Source organism: Petromyzon marinus, chromosome 4 (assembly GCF_048934315.1).
Source record: "Petromyzon marinus isolate PM22_M1 ecotype Great Lakes invasive population chromosome 4, UKy_Petmar_22M1.pri1.0, whole genome shotgun sequence".
Taxonomy (NCBI): Eukaryota; Metazoa; Chordata; class Hyperoartia; order Petromyzontiformes; family Petromyzontidae; genus Petromyzon; species Petromyzon marinus.
Genome location: NC_133670.1, coordinates 11,568,522 through 11,590,981, shown reverse-complemented (window position 1 = coordinate 11,590,981; position 22,460 = coordinate 11,568,522). Strand labels below are relative to the sequence as shown.

At 41.1% G+C, this 22,460-nt stretch overlaps 1 protein-coding gene across 3 annotated transcripts in view; it reads left to right on the top strand.

Annotated features, from left to right (window-relative positions):
* The window catches only part of LOC116938720 (tomoregulin-1-like), a 51,059-nt gene that overhangs the window by 1,975 nt on the left and 26,624 nt on the right, over window positions 1-22,460 (top strand). For all 3 annotated transcript variants that reach the window (XM_032946249.2, XM_032946248.2, XM_032946247.2), the window contains exon 2: window positions 10,003-10,121. In XM_032946249.2, coding sequence (XP_032802140.2) covers window positions 10,003-10,121 — 119 coding nt within the window. The remainder of the gene's footprint in view (window positions 1-10,002; window positions 10,122-22,460) is intronic.

Sequence of the window (22,460 nt, the reverse complement as noted above, 5' to 3'; positions counted from 1 at the left end):
ACGTGTTCATTGTCGGTTTTGCTGTTTGATTATAACAGAAATTATTCATGTTTCCACTAGTAGATGAGTGTTTTCCTTCACCGGCAGATAGATACATTTTCTCGCTGGTTGTTATTATGGACACAAGCAGGATTGGAGCAAAACGCTCTCTGGACTGGGTATACGAGACAATCAGTTCCCATTCTGCTGGGGATAGAGATGATGGTTAAAGAGCCACTCTTGCATCCATTGTGGAATTCGGCAGCCGAGCGACCTTAAAATGTACTCCCACAAAACCATACAATACCCTTTGGCAATGAGACCTCGTGGCTTTCAATTGCATTTAAATGCATTAAAGCTGCAAACAGTAAATGTACGATTCCAAAGTATATCTTCATAGTTTTGACATGCAAATTAATGTGTTATGTTTGGAATTCCGTATTTATTATGATAGATACTGCATATATCGTATATACAGCAATACACCAATGGTAAATAACAAAATATTGTGTTGCTATTAATAGCGGTATGCACATCAATTAGGACACACAGCATAATGCATGTACACACTCATAACACATACTTTTATATGTATGTGCTGGCACGCTGCTTTTGAAATACGGTAATGCTCATATTGATTGCAGGCATTGTAATTTTCATGCTGAGGAATCCAGTACCATTTTTGTATTTCCGTGGATTTTTGCCTGCCTGAAAAAAAATAATACCATGGGTATACCCCTAGGAATGCGGTTGTGTGTGTGTGTATAAAGGATCTTTCCGCAGGCACGTCTCAGGGTTGCTGGCTATACTGCGATCTGACACGCACGTGTGTGATATCACCGATGTGTGTGTAGCCTTTGCATGCAAGATTAAACAAAGGAATATCCACGCCCATGATACACAAGCAGCCTACTGTGGCTTGCAGCCTCGCGTTTTTTTTCCCTATCCTCCCCGAATGATACAGATCACGTGGCCACACGGCTCTTCCCAGTGGAAGAAATGTCATCTGGAAATGTCAAGTCGTTTGAAGTACATAGGCTAGGCTCCACACTGGTGGCAAAATCAAGGCCTGGCCTTAAAACAAAACATTACAGGAGATAAATATATGTTCAGTACTTGCAATTGTGTTATATCTTCAACTCCTATCGCCAGGTTTTAAAAACATAAGAATGACTGAGGCATCATTCCATGATGAAGATATTTAATTTTTGTGCAAAACCTTTAGTAAAAAGTGAACGTGATTTTCTCCCGAGTCAGTGGTGGTGATTCAAGTTTCCTATGGCAAGAGGGATTATATATACTGTATAGCACGGACACTGTTAACTTCCCCACAAAGTGGTATCTATTTTATCGACCCTGGATGGGATAATGGACTGAGTTAACCCTCATCCAGGAATTGAATTCTCAATCGTCCGATTGTGTAGACGCTCGCTCTATCATTGAACCACCAAATCAGATTAGTAGATACATCAGCTACAGTAATGTCGTACCAACAACTGGTCTCACGTCTTTGCTGATGTCCACAGTTATAGCACGTGGTCCAGGAGAAACAATTGACATGAATATTTACACACCCATTAGTCTCTTTATCACATATACAGGCAGCCTCCGAGATACGAACGTCCGACTTACAAACATCAAGCACTTATGAACGAACTGCCACGAGATGTTGTTTTAACCATCTGACTTGCGAACGATCAGTCGTACTTACGAACCAAACCATGGAACTACTTTGTTCGGCGGAGTGATCATTCGCGAGATTGTAATGAGTCCCAGAATCCCGCGTGATGCACAACGACAGTGAATCATTCATCACCATTTTGCGTTCATCACATGTTGTGCTGTTCGTGCTATTATCGCATACTTTGTGATATCTTCATTGCCCTCATCATGCCTGGGAAAGTGAGACTAAGGCACGTGATGCTCGTGCATAAAATAAACGCTGCACCATTACGATGGAGATGAACTCGACGTAATAAAGCGGTCTGAGAAAGGCGAAACTCCTATGAATCTTGGACTGCATTATAACACTGATCGTATGTAAATGATAAATTTAGTTTTGAGATGCGAACAAATCGACTACCGAACGGTCTCAGGAATATTACACGTTCGTAAGTTGAGGACTGACTATACGGTTTTTTTTTTTACGAATATCAGTGGGAATATAATTATGGTCAATGTAGAGGGCACACAGCCACATGAGCTATTCAGTTTGAGGAAAGGTTTCTCTACCACTGACCACATATATACTATCAATTATATTCTGGAAAGGCAAATATCAAATACCATGATTCGTAGCCTGTGTATTTGACTCAGTGGATATCAATGCAGTCGTCCAAGTTCAACATAAACCAAAACGAAAACAAGACATTTAGAAACGATAAAAAAAACATTTGTAAAATTAGACGGCGATATCAAAGTGGCTTGAAGAAAGTAACAACACACGTGTTACATAGGTAGTCATTCAAAGAGACACGCTTTCATGAAATGTATTCACAGCAACTTTATAAGGTGTTATTTTGCAAAAACTGGATTGGAGAATTATAGGCATAGAGATAAATGGGGAAAATATTACACATTTAATCTGTTATGATAAGTAATTTAAATAACCAATGAAAATTATTGAATCAATTAATAAGTAAGGCTGCAAATTTGGGCCCAAGATAAATATGAGTAATACACAAAAGCCTTTTGGCGTCCTCTGGTCTAACACCGTTTGAGACGAGGCTCAAAAGAAAGCTGTCTCTGGTGTGGACCAGTCAGTTTCAAAGATAATGCATATCTTATCAGAGTTTTTTTTTCTTGGTTCTTTCGGTAAAGTCACATAGAATGGAAATAAAATAATAAATATAAAACAATAAAATAAAATTCTCACGACGTTTCGGCCACAACACAAGTAGCCTTCCTCAGGTGAAGAAACAGAACTGTCCGGAAGACAGCGCTTGAGTGAACACTGCCAAGCATGGACAGCGTCTTTTAAGCTGTGTGGGAGGAACAGAGCGCCTTGACAAAGGAGTTAACATATAAATTAGCATGTTAGTATGAGGGACAAGCTTGTGTTCAGACGGACGAGTCCATCTATGTTCGGAACGGAGGAGGGGGGGGAGAGGAGGAAACAGCCACGCTGCGCTGCTCTGTCCTGTGTTGCGGACTGCAGTCCATTCACTAAAACTGCCTCTTAGTACCTTTCACACGACGGTCAATGGTATGGTTTATAGCATGTTGTATAATAATAAATAGTATAACATTGTAATGTTTAGCATAATTCATAAGGCAATATATAGTATCGTAATTGTATAGTGAATATACGGCAGTGTGGTATACAGTAGGGTTGGTAGAATACGACATAGTGTAATATTAAAAGTCTAATATTTTATAGTCTAAAGTATAGGGTAGTGTATAGTAACGCATTGTATAATTCAAGGGTGGGATTTGTCTATAGATACGATATTATACCATGTAGTTTAGATTGGAAGGTATAATATTGTTTTGTATAGTAGTCCAGTTTATAGCATAGTTATAACGCAGCACAGGACAGAGCAGCGCACCGTGGCTGTTTCCTCCTCTTCCCACCCCCTACTTCGTTCCGAACATAGATGGACTCGTCCGTCTGAACACAAGCTTGTCCCTCATACTAACATGCTAATTTATATGTTAACTCCTTTGTCAAGGCGCTCTGTTCCTCCCACACAGCTTAAAAGACGCTGTCCATGCTTGGCAGTGTTCACTCAAGCGCTGTCTTCCGGACAGTCCTGTTTCTTCACCTGAGGAAGGCTACTTGTGTTGTGGCCGAAACGTCGTGAGAATTTTATTTTATGTTTTATATTTATTATTTTATTTCCATTCTACGTGACTTTACCGAAAGAACCAAAAAGATGAATCCCTGCAGTCACCAAAGCTTTAAATCGAAATATATGTTTTTTGTTTGCATGCTGACCACAAGTATTGTGGTTAATGCAGACATGATTCCTTGTAAAATGTTTCAGTTTGGTGTTTTAAAATCTTAACACCTGATTTGTTGCCGTAAAAAAGGTGAAAACCTCTTCTTATGCAGTGAGGGAAAAAGTATTTGATCCCCTGCTGATTTTGTACGTTTGCCCACTGACAAAGAAATGATCAGTCGATAATTTTAATGGTAGGTTTATTTGAACAGTGAGAGACAGAATAACAACAAAAAAATCCAGAAAAACGCATATCAAAATTTAATAAATTGATTTGCATTTTAATGAGGGAAATAAGTATTTGACCCCCTCTCAATCAGAAATGATCATGAGAACGGTGAGGAATCAGCCCAGAACTACACGGGAGAATTTTGTCAATGATCTCAAGGCAGCTGGGAACATAGTCACCAAAAAAACAATTGGTAACACACTACGCCGTGAAGGACTGAAATCCTGCAGCGCCCGCAAGGTCCCCCTGCTCAAGAAAGCACATATACATGCCCGTCTGAAGTTTGCCAATGAACATCTGAATGATTCAGTGGACAACTGGGTGAAAGTGTTGTGGTCAGATGAGACCAAAATGGAGCTCTTTAGCATCAACTCAACTCGCCGTGTTTGGAGGAGGAGGAATGCTGCCTATGACCCAGAGAACACCATCCCCACCGTCAAACATGGAGGTGGAAACATTATGCTTTGGGGGTGTTTTTCTGCTAAGGGGACAGGACAACTTCACCGCGTCAAAGGGACGATGGACGGGGCCATGTACCGTCAAATATTAGGTGAGAACCTCCTTCCCTCAGCCAAGGCATTGAAAATGGGTCGTGGATGGGTATTCCAGCATGACAATGACCCAAAACACACGGCCAAGGCAACAAAGGAGTGGCTCAAGAAGAAGCACATTAAGGTCCTGGAGTGGCCTAGCCAGTCTCCAGACCTTAATCCCATAGAAAATCTGTGGAGGGAGCTGAAGGTTCGAGTTGCCAAACGTCAGCCTCGAAACCCTAATGACTTGGAGAAGATCTGCAAAGAAGAGTGGGACAAAATCCCTCCTGAGATGTGTACAAACCTGGTGGCCAACTACAAGAAACGTCTGACCTCTGTGATTGCCAACAAGGGTTTTGCCACTAAGTACTGTCATGTTTTGCAGAGGGGTCAAATACTTATTTCCCTCATTAAAATGTAAATCAATTTATATAATTTTTAACATGCGTTTTTCTGGATTTTGTTGTTGTTATTCTGTCTCTCACTGTTTAAATAAACCTACCATTAAAATTATAGACTGATGATTTATTTGTCAGTGGGCAAACGTACAAAATCAGCAGGGGATCAAATAGTTTTTTCCCTCACTGTACGTACAATAAGTCTGCGAGACGAATTAAGATACATGTCAAATGTATTAAATGTTGAGACAAACAAGAGCAATGTACCTAAAGAAAAAAGTTTTTCATAAGCGGAGATTACGCTCTGCGGTATAAATTGAAAAGTGTGCTAAGAAGCTTAAAATTACACTGAGAAACAGAGGAACACATGGACCCGAGAACATATGTCGGTTAGAGACATTGTATTTACATTCAGGAAAGACCAGTGGGCTGGTGAATAGATCATGGCTGATGAAAATCATTAATTGTATGTTACTATTTTCTATTATTGTACGTGCAGAAATTATATAATTTCAGAGAAATTAACACAATATTGAGGTCATACTTTTGTCTTTTAATTGATTTCAGAGAATTGTCCTTTGCTTAACCTCTTGAAAACTCATTGAGATGTATTATCTTTTGTAAGGGAGTGCTTAGTTTGTAGTTATGGAAGGTCAGTGGTTTTTGTAATTTTCATTTTGTTGCTTAAGCTCACTATCGTCTTCCCTCGAGTATGAAACCACAGCGTTGGGTGTCACAGTTTTGCGTGGGTAGTGTGCTTTGGTACAAACCCATATTACCATGGGCGACTCTCCTAAAACATATATGAATGCTTATTTTCCTATAAAGCTGCTAAAGACCGTCCGGCAAGGCGTGGGCTTGTTGTGGCCTTATGCTCCACATGGAGCGAAGAGGAGTAAGTTCATATTTTCCAATAGTGATTTTTTTTTGCCTCTCAATGTTTCTTTTTTATCATTCCAAAAATATATACTGGATATTACAGCATCTAAAGTGACTGATCCATCCACTGTGGACCTGTAGGGAAGTTCCTCAATGTGAGGCAGGCTAACAAGGCATCTAAACAACTCCGTTACTCACGCCGCAGTGAAAAAAGGTTCAGGGTCCAGCACTGTAATTGACAGCTCATACAACTGCTGATGAGATGGTCTCCACTAGAGGGTGCTCTGGAAAGCCCCTTTAAAGTAGACATTTTTTTTTTATTTTCCACACAGGCCAGACGTCTTGGAAGAGGTGCGAGTACCCACACTTGACCCCTACAAACATTACCTACTTACTGATTAACTGCCTGTGGTCTATGCACAATTAATCAGGAGATCGAATTGGTGACGTCTGGATTGCTTGTGCGGTGCGCTAACCATTACACAATGGCAGCATCTCCTTCGGCACAGTACTCATTATAAAATCATCTTATTTACACAGGTTTGAGTTTATTTGATTTATTACATGGATGATCCCGTTTAGCCAGTCTTCCAGCTATTTTACAAGGGAGATCCATGATGCATGAGCACAGCAGCAGCAAAAAAAACAGAAACATTAATATTGCAGGTTGCCACTAATTAGTGATATCATTTTTCTCATCACGGCCGTGATAACGGAAGTCCTCATATACAAATGGACTTGACCAGAAAATAAAATACAGTGAATGAAATATATAACAACGGTGAAATAGTAATACGAGTAAAGTATCTGTGCACACGTGTAGCAACACGTGTACTGGTGTGGCAGCTTGGTTGAAGGATCCCTTACAGAACAGCAGGTCTCTGCTGCCCGTAAGGCTTACCCAGATAACCACAAGCCGTGGTCACCTTCTTCTGTCTGGTCTGCAGTGCGGAGAACTGAAGCTTCCATCCCCAGCGGGGGCCAATGTTCCAAAATAATAACATTGTGCATAATTGAGCTGAGTGTAGTGCAAACCCCTTATGGTCACAGCCCCCCCCCCCCCCCCCCGAACAATGTTATGCAGTCGTTGGTTACAGATAAATAATTCTGTGTTATATGCCCACCACCAGGGACGGAGCCACAGGAGGGGCTGGGCTCAGCACCCCCCTGAAATTTTGGGAAAGTCGATAATCGGGATAACCGAATATCCAGCTGCTGCAAAATGCTGCAGGCTGCCACCTTGTGCTGCCCTGCAGGCTGCCACCTTGTGCTGCCCTGCAGGCTGCCACCTTGTGCTGCCCTGCAGGCTGCCACTTTGTGCTGCCCTGCAGGCTGCTTGAGCGGCAGCCTTTCGAACTTATCAAACTTATTAGCCACATCAGCGGCTCCGACCTATTAATAAACTCCGCGTTCAAATCCAATAAGATTTGTTTTATACATTTGTGGCGCCCATTGGAAAACATAAACTGGATATCTCAGAATATTGAAGTCAGCCCCCCCAAAGTCAAAATCCTGGCTCCGCCCCTGCCCACCACAAAGTCAATGAGATGGGCGCTTTGGCGAAGGAGCAGCTATTTGCAGCCCCATTCAGTCAATGCTAGTGGACCCAAGTATGGGCTGGTACACACACAAAAATCAAATAACTTAACAAACGTTTTCAAATTACTGAAACTAGCTATGCCCTTGGTAAACCAAAACACATCTGGAAATGCTGGTGATTGCTCATATGACACATTTCACCACTGTTATATAGGGAAATGGGTAAAGTGTGTTTAGTTGGCACCAGAGTCTTATCAGTCTTCTTTGTGTGTCCGTGGTAAGTGGAGATACGCATATGCCCTGGAACCACCCTCAACGTTTTCAGCCATATATAAGTCTGCCAAATCGGCAGCACTGTGGGGCATCTCCCGTAAATAAATGACTTAACAGCTGAGTAGCAACTCCCACCAGACAAAATGGGGATTAGCTGTATAATCATGGAAAACGTTTAGAATTTAAATTAACATTAAATAATGTCCTCTGCAGCTCCGCAGCCATTACAGTTATCATGTACCATACAACATACTTATGCATTCTGCTTAAAGATGTACATATCTCATACGTGCTATATAAAATCCTTTTTTTCACAAAGTACATAGCCTTCAGGCATTACATATATAGCTCGCACAAATCAATGCACACTTTCCCTTTTTGTGGAATGGAAGGAACAAATGGGAAGGATGCAGAATACAGTTTCCTTTTTTCTATGCAGGAAATAAAAGAAAAAACGGGAATTTTATCGGGCTAGGTCCTTCGTGATACAAAAATAATAATTTACAATTGATTGATTGAGGGAAATGTGCTTTCATTTATAGAGTTAAAACATGAATTTAATAAAAATGTCAAAATAACTGCAGCGGTCAGTATTCACCACCTCTGTACTGCACACCCAGTTCAATGCATTTACATATATTTTGAGAAAGACCCTGGATAAATCACATCTCACGCCTTGTATATTACCGAGGATGAATGGCATATTTCAAATATTCCATATATACATTCAAATAAACGTAAGGATTATTTCCTAAATTAAATTTCGCGTAAATAAATTCCCACGAAAATATTGGCAGAATTTAAATTGGTACATTTCCTAGAGTTTTATTAAAACAGGAATTTTCTATTCTCATGTTCTGTGTATGGATTCAAGTAATGTTTGTATTATATATTAAGAAGGTAAATTAGGTGAAATGTCAAATCTGCAGGTGAATATGGCCCTCAAGTTAGTAGGGGCGAGAGTGACCAAAATTTTTAAATTACTTTATTGAGTATAATGTTTTTTTCTGAAAGGTTTATGAAAGCAAAGAACAATTTTTAAACAGTCACATGTTCACCGTAAATGTTTTAATCTGCAAATGCCTTACTTAATTAACAAAAAAACTGTACTAACTTTCAGCTCGCATAATATTACAGAAAACGTAATTTGAATTCACATGGTTTTGCAGAGCATGTTCAGTTAAACAGTACCAGGTAGAGTAGGGAAACACATTACCTAATTAATCCTACCTATCACATCCAGCTGACTGACAGGGGTCATCTGCCTTGCATTAAACATGAACTTGCTGCTCGTGTAATTGGGGGTCTGAGTAAGCCACTGTGGAGAGATTGACCTAATTCCAGCATCGCCAATTGTCTGAGTTGGTTCAGTCATCCAGAACTATGGGCATACTCTTTTCTTAGTTCACTGTTGTGTCACATGGCCGCTAGATATTTCTCTTTAGATATTTTAAAGTATGCATGACTGCATCGGGAAAATAGCACGATCGCCCATATGTAATGCTTGCACAGTTTTTACAATAGACTTTTGCCTGTGCAGTACCCAGTAAATTATATGACAGTCTGTGAACATTTGTGAAAATGCAGTGAGGCAGATTGGATGAGCAAATAAATTAACGGGCTGTTTGCAATCCGAATGTTGAAAATTATTGAATGACATGCACAAGTGTAATACGATACCTACTTTGGTTTATTGTGTAGGTAAATCAGAGTCGAGGAGAGCAATGTATTGTCGGATATTCTCCCTATAATATCCTACAAAATTCACCCTTTTGCATTTGGACTTGTGCTAAGTGACTTTGGTTTCAACAAAGCCTTGCCTTTTGTGCAACTATGTTTTTTTTTAAATGCTTGCCACTTTTGTATAATATGTATTGCGAAACACTATCCTATTGTTAAGAGTTGCTGTACAATGTTAAAAACGAATTACAGTGTTTGTTTAGCTGAGCTCATTGTTTCCAAAGACATTACAAAAGCCAAACAAACTTCGGTGAGTTTGGATACAGCATCAACGCGTTCCATGAGACCCAGGTGTGTGAGGCTCAGCTCCCTGCAAGATGCGCGCATCCATTGCGGACACAGATGCACAACCAAATGTCAACACTGCTTCGTGCTTCGAATTAAGGAATTTAAAAATGTTTGATGTTTTGTTTGTGGCCCTGTTCAATGAGTTCGCATGTTGCTAAATCATGATAGTGATGATCGACTCTATCCATGTTTTGCACTTTCAGATGTCACTGCACCAGTGAGCAATGTCGGAGCATCTGTGTGTGATGACAGCACGTGTAAGCATGGTGGTATGTGCACCGCCAACCTGCTGGGGAACATCACATGCACATGTGAATTCCAGGTACAGACCTCATCAACAACTCACTGCGTTTTCATTTACAATGTACAGCCACACACATATGAGATAGTGTGTACGCAAGCAACGTTATTATTTACTGTGAAAGGAATGAGTGTGTGCATTTGGCCCCTGTGCTTTTTTTTCTCATTTCATTACTCACCATGCTGATGGTGTCATGTACGTGCATGTTAAATATTACAGGTGTAGCTAGCAATAGGCACAAATTGTGCCTCTCCACATTGGCTTACACATACTTCTGGAGCCATGCTTATTATGGCTCAGGAAGCAATGATGCGGTGAAAAATACAATCGTGTGGCTAGTCAATTTTCCTAAGATAATGGCTTCTGTCTTGTTCCTCGTTCCAATGCCAAACTTACCAATCATCCTCTCATCTTTAAACATTTCACCTATTTTGTATTCTAGTCACCCATCATGGTGTTTTCATGGATTTTACCGACATGTGTTTGTTAATTTCTTCATACATTTGGTCTGCATCTCCATGGCTTGTTATTGGAGCATATACAGTATTTTAATTGTATTTAACTTGCAGTGGTTCGAGAGCCTACATGTTAACTGGACAACTCTATCCAATCTAGTATTAAAATCGAAATTTTTATTTTTGATAGCTGGAGAGACAAAGGATCTAACTTCCCCATAATTAATTAAAAAAAATCCCTGTAGTGTTCTCCACTTTCTTTCTCACATCACTGAGACTAAACCTCAATTTATTTCTCTCAATTCTGTCTCCAGTTCGAACAAGGTTTGATAAGTCGGATAGATTCTGCATGTTGTATGTAGCAACAGTCAGGTCAAGAAGGCATCTTGCCCAGTGATTTTGATAGCATCCCCTTCTCCTACACCTACCCTGCTGCTGTCATGTTTGATGAAAGAAAAAAATCGCAGATGACTAAAAACCATGGTTCAAGTTGCAATACCGTCGGAGGAAGGATATGTGGCCGTGTATTTCAGCAAACTGGTCAGTCCAGGGTGGTGAACATACCAACCTGACAAGTGCAGTATACCACACACACTCAGGCGAGCCCCAACATCGCAAGAGTTAACCGAGCACACGTTCACGTTGTTGCAACGATGTCTTATTAGTGGCATTGCCGTGATCGAAGGGTCATAATAATCGCGTCGTCTCTTTCTAAAATAAATATTGTCATCTCGTGATTACTGTGGCTAATTGAATGTTTCTAAAGTGTTTTATTTATAATGAATGCAATAATTGTTGGGAAATAAGAAATACATTTTCCCTTAAATCAGTGCATTGCTAAGTGTTTTTGGCTTAATTGATGGCATGCTGGTGATATGATGTTATCATTTTTGTAGTTCTTGTCATTCATCGTTTCTTGTGAAACCGACACATGTAAGCATTATCTAATGGCGACAAGACTTGTCAGCCTACTATGGAGTATTATGGAATGTTAAAAGTCTTCCCTTGGACACAACATCACATTTAAAAAAATGATAAGCACAAGGGGCAGTGATTGGATGTGAAATGAAAGAGCATTATTCCCTCCAATTTGAAATCATGGCTGTGAGGGCTCGCATCAGTGTGGTTTCACTTCCATGTAATCTTCATTCCCATGTGGTCTCATCTACGTGTAGACTCATTACAGTGCATATTTTCTCATTCACGTGGTCTTAGCTCCGTGTGGTCCTACTATCTATGCAACAGCAATGTGACCCAACTACTGTATATAATAAAAGGGTGAGTTGCAAAAGCTTAGCCACATGAAAGTACAATTCATCATGGTTAATGGCAGCCATAGGCCGTAAGGAGTTGTGTGTTTACTTGTACAGCTGCAATTGTATGGGAAAACTCTCGGTTTTGGGGTGACCAGGGTCAAGCCAAAATAAAAGCTACGAAAACTATGCCCACACAATGATATGCACTCATTGGTCACACATCATGTCCAAAATAAATGTTTTCAACCAGACAATAGTCGTGTCCTCATGTTTTCTGATTGGCAGCAGCCAGGAAAGATGTTACTGATTGTACTGGAACAGACAAAAGACAAGAGAACATCATAACTCAGCTGATAGCATAAGTTTACAATGTTCTGTCCTTTAATTCACAGGATACAATATCTGTGTGTGTATTTGAATGACAACAGATAAACATATTTCATGGTCAGTGCTTGTCTACTAGACCACTTTAATTTTTTTCTTTTTGTAAATAGGACCTGGCTGAGCACAGCAAATTGGACTTGCAGGAAGAATGGGATCTGTCTCGCATGTACTGTGTGCTATGTAAAGAGGATGTACACAGGGAAGGCTACATCGGAATAATATTCTCACCATGACATAAAATCCGTTTATATCTCAAAATTGAGTAGCAATATGCATGCACCAATGTTTATCTGACCAATAAAAAAATAAGGTGTACTGCTGGTATGCACTGGTTTTGTGAAGTGGAAATAACAGGCAAAATGGATCCTTTTTTTAAGAAATAGCAACATGAATTTCGATTTAAAGCTTTCGTGACTGCAGGAATTCATCTTCTGGGTTCTTTCGGTAAAGTCACGTAGAATGGAGATAAAAAAAATATGTATAATAATAACAGAATAAAATTCTCACGATGTTTCGGCCACAACACAAGTAGCCTTCCTCAGGTGAAGAAACAGGACTGTCCGGAAGACAGCGCTTGAGTGAACCCTGCCAAGCTTGACAGCGTCTTTTAAGCTGTGTGGGAGGAACAGAGCGCCTTGACAAAGGAGTTTACATATAAATTAGCATGTAACTGGGGGATTAGCATGAAGTTGGTGTGAGGGATGAGCACCACGGAGAGCGACGAGCTCAAACTGGAGGAGGGGGGAGAGGAGTTTACATATAAATTATCATGTAACTGGGGGATTAGCATGATGTTGGTGTGAGGGATTAGCACCACGGAGAGCGACGAGCTTTGTTCAGACGGACGAGTCCATCTATGTACGGAACGGAGGAGGGGGGAGAGGAGTTTACATATCAACAGTAAATTAGCATGTAACTGGGGGATTAGCATGATGTTAGTATGAGGGATTAATACCACGGAGAGCGACGAGCTTTGTTCAGACGGACGAGTCCATCTATGTTCGTAACGGAGGAGGGGGGGGAAGAGGAGGAAACGGCCACGGTACGCTGCTCTGTACTTGTAGTATTACACTCTGTATTATTCTACCAACCCTACTGTATACCACACTGCTGTATATTCACTATACAATTAAGGTACTATATATTCCCTTATGAATTATGTTAAACATTACACTGTTATACTATTTATTATTATACAAAATGCTATAAACTAAACTATTGACCGTCGTGTGAAAGGTACTAAGAGGCAGTGCCAGCGAATGGACTGTGGTCTGAAAGCCACCGTAAAATACAATCAATCAAGAACCGAAATGGTTTATAACGTCTTTCCAATGGTTACTAAGCCGGAATCCATCTGCTCGGTTGAAATTGTCTCTGTGTTTGTATATGTGGATAGCCTTATGTACAGTACATAAAATCCGTGATCTGGTTCCGTCTGTAAAAGATGTGGTTCCAGACATACAGTACGTGGGCGTCTACAAACTAAGTTGCCTCTGTTGTAGCAGTTACATTGGAGAAACCAAACGACATATCTCGGACCGCATCTGTGAACATAAAGCAGACTTGAAATACGGTAGGACGAACACCTCAGCCGTGGCAGATCACTGTTATAATTCAGTGGGCTCACATGACATTGACTTCTCCAAGACAGAGGTTCTCTGCAAGCCATCCGGCTACCATGAGAGATTCGTTCATGAGGCTATCCACATATACAAACACAGAGACAATTTCAACCAAGAAGATGGATTCTGGCTTAGTAACCATTGGAAAGACGTTATAAACCATTTCGGTTCTTGATTGATTGTATTTTACGGTGGCTTTCAGACCGCAGTCCATTCGCTGGCACTGCCTCTTAGTACCTTTCACACGACGGTCATTTTGTTTAATAATAAATAGTATAACAGTGTAATGTTTAACATAATTCATAAGGCAATATATAGTACCGTAATTGTATAGTGAATATACAGCAGTGTGGTATACAGTAGGGTTAGTAGAATAATACAGAGTGTAATACTACAAGTACAGAGCAGCGCACCGTGGCTGTTTCCTCCTCTTCCCCCCCCTCTTCCGTTACGAACATAGATGGACTCGTCCGTCTGAACAAAGCTCGTCGCTCTCCGTAGTGCTAATCCCTCACACCAACATCATGCTAATCCCCCAGTTACATGCTAATTTATATGTAAACTCCTCTCCCCCCTTTCTCCGGTCCGAGCTCGTCGCTCTCTGTGGTGCTCATCCCTCTCCGTGGTGCTCATCCCTCACACCAACATCATGCTAATCCCCCAGTTACATGCTAATGTATATGTAAACTCCTTTGTCAAGGCGCTCTGTTCCTCCCACACAGCTTAAAAGACACTTTCAAGCTTGGCAGGGTTCACTCAAGTGCTGTCTTCCGGACAGTCCTGTTTCTTCACCTGAGGAAGGCTACTTGTGTTGTGGCCGAAACGTCGTGATAATTTAATTCTGTTATTATTTTATTATTTTATCTCCATTCTACGTGACTTTACCGAAAGAACCCAGAAGAAGCAAAAGGAATGTTTAATAGAAAAAGCTGATAGAGCTGGCAGGTTTTGCCTTGTTGCACTGCATATCAAGGCTGGCATTGAATTCACCGGGTGGCACGTTCGTTATAGAATTTGGTGAAATAAGCTAAAGAGCTAAAATAATGTAAAGTAAATGGCACTCCTAATTAAAGCTGATGTAGGAATTTAATAAAAAGTGTTTTATAAAAAAAAAGTTTATTTGCATAAGTAGTAAAGTCCCTTGCTGTGTGTTGCCAAATTATTCTATTCAAGTGCACTAAATCTAAGATTAACTTGAGAAAATAAAATCACACGGGATTTACAATTGCAATCTTGTCTGAAATTCTGAAAATGTTGACGAAATAATGTTTCAAGTAAAGCAACGCACAATCTCTATAATGCATGGGTGCTGCCAAAGGCCACTGTTTGATAGGTTTGAAGAACAGGTGACAGGTGGTAAAATGAGGCACAAATCAACAGCTCATGACTTGCAGATTCTAAAACATATACCACTATGTCTAAAAACTAACAACAACAATAAACATAAAATGTTGTGGCTTCTGCAACAGGAAGATGCCCCACTAAAACATGCTTTAGTCAAATAAGAGTCACACCGGATGTGGCCTTTTTTGGAGGTGGAAGAATGTCACTTACAAAAGATGCAGCGATAAATACACGGGAGTAGTACAAACATTTTAATGGTGTACTATTGTGCATGCATCTTCCATAACATGTATTAATCTGCCTTACATCTTGCGAAAACAGCTTTACCACTCACAATGTGTTTTATCGATTGCCTGCTATCTTCCACAAGATCATTTCTTCTTCATAAAGTATACTTTCCCACGTAAAAATCTTTCAGAAGACAAAGAGGGTGAACGGACTTGTGGGACAGTTTTAAAGGATAGAATATTCAGGAAGTATCTTACACACATTTTTGATGAACCACTTAAAGTCTTCCAGAAGAGATTTGCCCTTCACAATGCACTTTATTGATCCACCTTGCATCTTTTGAAAGAACTTTGCCCTTTCTCAACTATTTTTTCTTTCTTCAAAATCATCCAGCAAATAAGGCAATGACCTACAAGTTTTGGGAAACATACCCGTGTTAAGTAAATCACTTCATAACAAAATACATTGGATATTTTCAGTCTGACAGAGAGGAGGAGAGATGAGGAGGAGAGAGAGCTGCTCATGATATTGCGGGCTTCTTGATCGTGTTAAAATAATCTTCCTCATTTTATGTGAGCCATACAAATGCTTCATTTAATCACGACAACAGTGATACAACAACAAACGGCTGCTGTGGTGATTGATTCTGTAATGTGTTTGCGAAGGACATACCACGTCCCTTTATGTTATTTTTTAATGCCAGTTGCACATAATTATTTGTGAAAACTTTAATTATGTTTTTGTTGTTGTGCAAGACAAAAGCGCTGTGTCTACTCTGCAAGTAGATGTTCCTAATGGCTTTTCATTTATAGTTGACTGGGTTTTTTTAAATTCAGAGTGAGCATGAGCAGGCAAAGTCACAAGCTCCCAGTAAAGTCAGAAGCACATCCTTTTCTCCGTGCAAGAAAATGCTCATTTATAATCCAGCTTTTCATTTCCACAGTGCACTTGAAGCTCACACGATTTGCATGCATATTTTCTAACCGAGTTTTTTTTAACGTATACATTGCCAAAGAAAGCTAAAATATGTGAATACGCATTTTTTGGCAAAAGGCCAGGTTCAGTACAGCGCTGGTAAAAGCATACTCGTGATATTGCTAATCATTTTGTGTTTTAATTATCACGCACAGTGAAGCATTATCTTTTTCCAATTACAAGTAGGCGACTCACTCGGTCTGAGAGGTCATAGGTCATGCACATGCTGTGAACACTTCCGAAGGAGCACAGTCATTCGTATCCCTTGCTGCGTATTGGGTACTCGCAGCGATATGTGAAAATTGCAATGTTACATTATATCACGTGAATAATTTTTTTTCAGTAGAATGCATTGTACTCACAAAGGAAATGTGTTAGTTTTAGCCATGACAATTGATAGCATATCAACTTGTAAATTGCTTGTTAATGCTCGCTGCTGAATTAACCACCGTGACAGTAGCACGTCTTGGTGCACTGTATTTAGAGCAACGGGACTGTAAAACGACATCTGTGTGACATCCATTAGCCACTGTTATCCAACCGCACATCCAGTTCACAATTAGCCTCTTACCGACTAAAGTATGGCTAGGGGGGCGATGATGCTATTGTGATATCACTCATTACCCTCTCGTGCTGTAGCTGTTCGTTTCGTAGCAGCGCTACATTTCCAGAAATTCACATTTCCCTCTTGACAATATCATCTGCTGTAGTTCTTCTTAGACACGACGGGGTGAGCCCCCCCCAAGTGTGTGCCAGTCATGGAATATATAAACAATAATAAGCATAGTAAAAAATTGGAGTGTAAAACATTTTAATTCAGGAACATCTCAAGTGGCCGTACACATACAAGACAATCAAATTGACATAAAATGTATACGCAAAGAAAATACGGAAGTTATCAATTAAAATGTAAAAAAATAGTGAACACAACCGACATTCGGGTTGGGAAGACCGAGAGTGTGACACGCCGTGCATAAGTCACGACCCCACGCTAAAGCTAAATGTAAGGTCATGTATATTAAAAGTTTTAAGCAGCAACTAGGGGGAAAAGGGTGCGTAAGAATTAGGGAGAGCATTCTTCTCGGTGTAGTTAGCCAACGGTAGAGGAGGAGGGATAGTGTTGAATCTAAGGGGGGACAGGAAGGGATGGAGGACTTGAAATAGCAGGGGCAATGAAGAAAAAAGCGATCTCTTTCAGCTTCGTGGTTGATTTTTTTTTATCTCACCAAGTGGACTAAGCGACTAGAATGAATCAATCTGAGAGGAGAGAAGTAGACTACAATAAGACCTACATTTTGATTTAAGACCGTTTCACATCTTGAAAACAGTGAATTTTTGCTGCTTATTCGAGATCGATTTGGGAGCCAGTAATGGGATATGAGAATTGGTGAGATGTGACATTGCCTGTGGGTGCAAATCAGAAGTCTGGCAGCAGAATTCTGGCTCGTCGAAAGGGAGGCTATAGAATAGACAGTTCGTCAATGCGAGACATTGCAAAAGCATGACATTGGGTATCATCAGTAACTGGGTGAGAAAAATATGTAAGTGACTTGTGTCAACAATTGGCTGAACAAGATCTGTACCCTTTATAAATCGGATGTATCGTTATTATTCCTTTCGCAGATGGTGAGACGTGCTGCGAAGATAAAAATATGTGGAGAGAAGGAAAGCTCGTAATCACAAATAATACGAACGTTACAGACATTCGTAGGCAGTCCAATATTAGAATTTAAGAAGCAAATATTACAGGCAGTATCTTGACCAGGGGCAGACGTCTTGTTGTTGAGAATGACCTCGTTTTGAGAAATATTGAATTGGAGAAAATTAGGAGTAGGATAATACATACAGTGAGGGAAAAAAGTATTTGATCCCCTGCTGATTTTCTACGTCTGCCCACTGACAAAGAAATTATCAGTCTATAATTTTAATGGTAGGTTTATTTGAACAGTGAGAGACAATAACAACAAAAAAATGCAGAAAAATGTTATAAATTGATTTGCATTTTAATGAGGGAAATAAGTATTTGACCCCTCTGCAAAACATGACTTAGTACTTGGTGGCAAAACCCTTGTTGGCAATCACAGAGGTCAGACGTTTCTTGTAGTTGGCCACCAGGTTTGCACACATCTCAGGAGGGATTTTGTCCCACTCCTCTTTGCAGATCTTCTCCAAGTCATTAAGGTTTCGAGGCTGACGTTTGGCAACTCGAACCTTCAGCTCCCTCCACAGATTTTCTATGGGATTAAGGTCTGGAGACTGGCTAGGCCACTCCAGGACCTTAATGTGCTTCTTCTTGAGCCACTCCTTTGTTGCCTTGGCCATGTGTTTTGGGTCATTGTCATGCTGGAATACCCATCCACCACCCATTTTCAATGCCTTGGCTGAGGGAAGGAGGTTCTCACCCAATATTTGACGGTACATGGCCCCGTCCATCGTCCCTTTGACGCGGTGAAGTTGTCCTGTCCCCTTAGCAGAAAAACACCCCCAAAGCATAATGTTTCCACCTCCATGTTTGACGGTGGGGATGGTGTTCTCTGGGTCATAGGCAGCATTCCTCCTCCTCCAAACACGGCGAGTTGAGTTGATGCTAAAGAGCTCCATTTTGGTCTCATCTGACCACAACACTTTCACCCAGTTGTCCACTGAATCATTCAGATGTTCATTGGCAAACTTCAGACGGGCATGTATATGTGCTTTCTTGAGCAGGGGGACCTTGCGGGCGCTGCAGGATTTCAGTCCTTCACGGCGTAGTGTGTTACCAATTGTTTTCTTGGTGACTATGGTCCCAGCTGCCTTGAGATCATTGACAAGATCCTCCCGTGTAGTTCTGGGCTGTTTCCTCACCGTTCTCATGATCATTGCAACTCCACGAGGTGAGATCTTGCATGGAGCCCCAGGCTGAGGGAGATTGACAGTTCTTTTGTGTTTCTTCCATTTGCGAATAATCGCACCAACTGTTGCCACCTTCTCACCAAGCTGCTTGGCAATGGTCTTGTAGCCCATTCCAGCCTTGTGTAGGTCTACAATCTTGTCCCTGACATCCTTGGAGAGCTCTTTGGTCTTGGCTATGGTGGAGAGTTTGGAATCTGATTGATTGATTGCTTCTGTGGACAGGTGCCTTTTATACAGGTAACAAGCTAAGATTAGGAGCACTCCCTTCAAGAGTGTGCTCCTAATCTCAGCTCGTTACCTATATAAAAGACACCTGGGAGCCAGAAATCTTTATGAACGAGAGGGGGTCAAATACTTATTTCCCTCATTAAAATGCAAATCAATTATAACATTTTTGACATGCGTTTTTCTGGATTTTCTTGTTATTCTGTCTCTCACTGTTCAAATAAACCTACCATTAAAATTATAGACTGATCATTTATTTGTCAGTGGGCAAACGTACAAAATCAGCAGGGGATCAAATACTTTTTTCCCTCACTGTAAGGACACTGATGATAACCGTCGTGTGCTTTTTTTAATAATATATTTTAATGACTGTAATAATTAATTATTTTAATGCCAGTTTTCATTCCACTGCTAGACGGAGGCATCCCCACACCATGTTGGTCATGGGGGTTGTTTGACCATACTTTACTGTGCTGGTCACTGAGCGGTGGAGGGCAGGGTGGTGGGACTCGGGAGTGCCCAGGACTGATTCAGATATCACTATCAGGTCTAAAGGTTCATAGCACAGTGCCAACCACTGTGCCACTGCTCCACCTCATGTGCTATTACACTACATATATGTACTATATGTACATATATGTAGTGTTCCTGCGGGTGTTAAGAGCAACACTTTCTCATCTGGATTTTTAGGGCTTTAGAAAACTTGAGCCTTTACATCCTGAAATAGAAAAAGAACATATTATCAATTTACTCCCGTTTGGTTTTTATCTCAAGTCATCCGTACAAACGTGTGCCCTAATTGGACGCATCGGGTATTTATGTTGCGATATCATGGCGACTGTATTAAGAATACTTACAGTCCTAGAGGTATTTATGAGGTGCATATTGACAATACATTCAGATAAAACAACGAGATTATCGTATCTTGCACTCACTTGCCATCCTATCTCAGTGGGGTGACGGAACTGTTCTCATGAACTCACCTTAGCAGCAGTTTTTTTTCTGTTCGTGGAATTGATTCTGAAATTGATTCCTGAAAGTTGTTTTTCTTTCCCTGAGTTATTTGACTGCAGAGAAACGTTAAATGCCAAGAATGCTGTGTGAAGACTAAGCGACAGTTTGTATCCTCAGAGAGACAGACTCATACATGGGAAGTTTCCTCAGCTAGGGGTAGCTAAGCCTCTTTCCCCTTCCCACGCTTATAATTCATATTCTGGACCGTGCCTCTGAGGCATGGAGCCAAGCTCATTGACACTCGAAAGCCAGGCGTAAGAGGTGCAGCCATTAAGTGTATCTTGAAAGTCGGTGTAGATTGAATGCTGGTACGAATGTGCAGAGGGTTGGCATTCCAGACGGCAGGAGCTGCATTGGAGAAATGATATCTGAAAGTGACCATGGTCCCGAGTATAGAGAGGTTGTGAGTTACGCTGCAAACAGTTCAGGAGTGAAGAAAGATATGGTGGACAACTCAATGTAGAGGTGCGGTGACACAGGCAGGTAATCTTGTAGCTGACCCTGTTAGCGATGGGAAGCCAGTGGAGGGAGCGGATGGAGGGGAGATAATTGTTGCTGAGGATGTCAGGCACTGAGGACGGTGTGGGTGAGATGGTTCTGCAACCGATGGAGCATTTTGAGATTACTCGATGAAGACCAAAAAAGAAGTTAAAGTAGGACCCGACTCTAAACTAAACTATTTGTTATTTTACCAAGGAAGGGCCACTGAGCAACAGCTTTTTCAGAAGCAACCTTGCCACAAATGATAGCTCAACGAATTGGCTTATCACGTGGAAATGCATGGCAGCCGAATACTCTCAATGCATGTTTGTAAATGTGGAGGGAAAAATCGGAGGACCCGGAGAAAAATCCACGCGACCACGGGGAGATCATGCAATCTCCAAATATACAGCTGTCAGGGTTGGGATCAAACCCACGACCTCCTGTATACCAGGCAAGGGAGTTAATATTTCGCCACCGTGGCACACCGCTGCAAGTGAGGCCAGGGGCGGAGCCAGGGGGGGTGACAGGGGTCACATTCTGCGTGTAAGTGTACGACACTCAGTTTGGCGGACTCCGTGCAACTGCATTGTCAGAGTGTGTCGCCAACCGATGGCGTCTAGTTCAATAGCCTGACTCTTGAATGTCACCCCGGCCTGAAATCCTGGCTCCGTCCCTGAGTGAGGCTATTGCCGATTTCGGTGGTGGTGAGGGGATATAAATGACAGAGGGCCCTGAGGTGGTGGTTGCAAGATCTGATTATGTGTTTGGAGTTGTTGTCAAAAGATAAGGTGGAGTCCAGAGTTTTGCCGAGGAACTTGATGTGGTTGGAGAATTGGATAGAGGAGCCAGGGATTCATATATGAGAAGGGAGCGTAGGCACAGTGAGTTTCTGTCTGGTGCCGACCAAGATGCCTTCAACTGACTTCTTCTGTTATAGGAAGCATTCCAGTAAATAGGATTGGGTGTTCCAATGGCAAACCAAAATTTATGTTTCATAGTGCAATTTTAAATGACTGTTCATAAAAGTTACATGAAAATCAATTACTCATGTCATTTCAATTTGTATTTTACATGTACTTACAGATGTAAGGGCCGTTATTCATTAAAACCAGGCGAGGTAATTAACATCTTGCCACAACGGTGGTGAGATGTTAACTACCTTGCCTGGTATACAGGAGTTTTCTTGTTCTTCCCGTGGTCGCGTGGACTTTTCTCCGGGTCCTCTGATTTTTCCCTCCACGTTCGGAATCACACGTTTAGAGTATTTTCCTGCTATATTTTTCCACGTGATAAGCCGCTTCGTTGAGCTATCATTTGTGGCCAGGTCGCTTCTGAAAAATATTTATATAGCTCAGTGGACCTTATCTGGTAAAATAAAAAATAGTTTATAGTTTTAAAAACACTGCTTGTTACAAACAACAAAATCCCATTTACAAACTACGTGTGCCAGCTTGAAAAGTAAATCGTGGTTGGCTCCGCGTC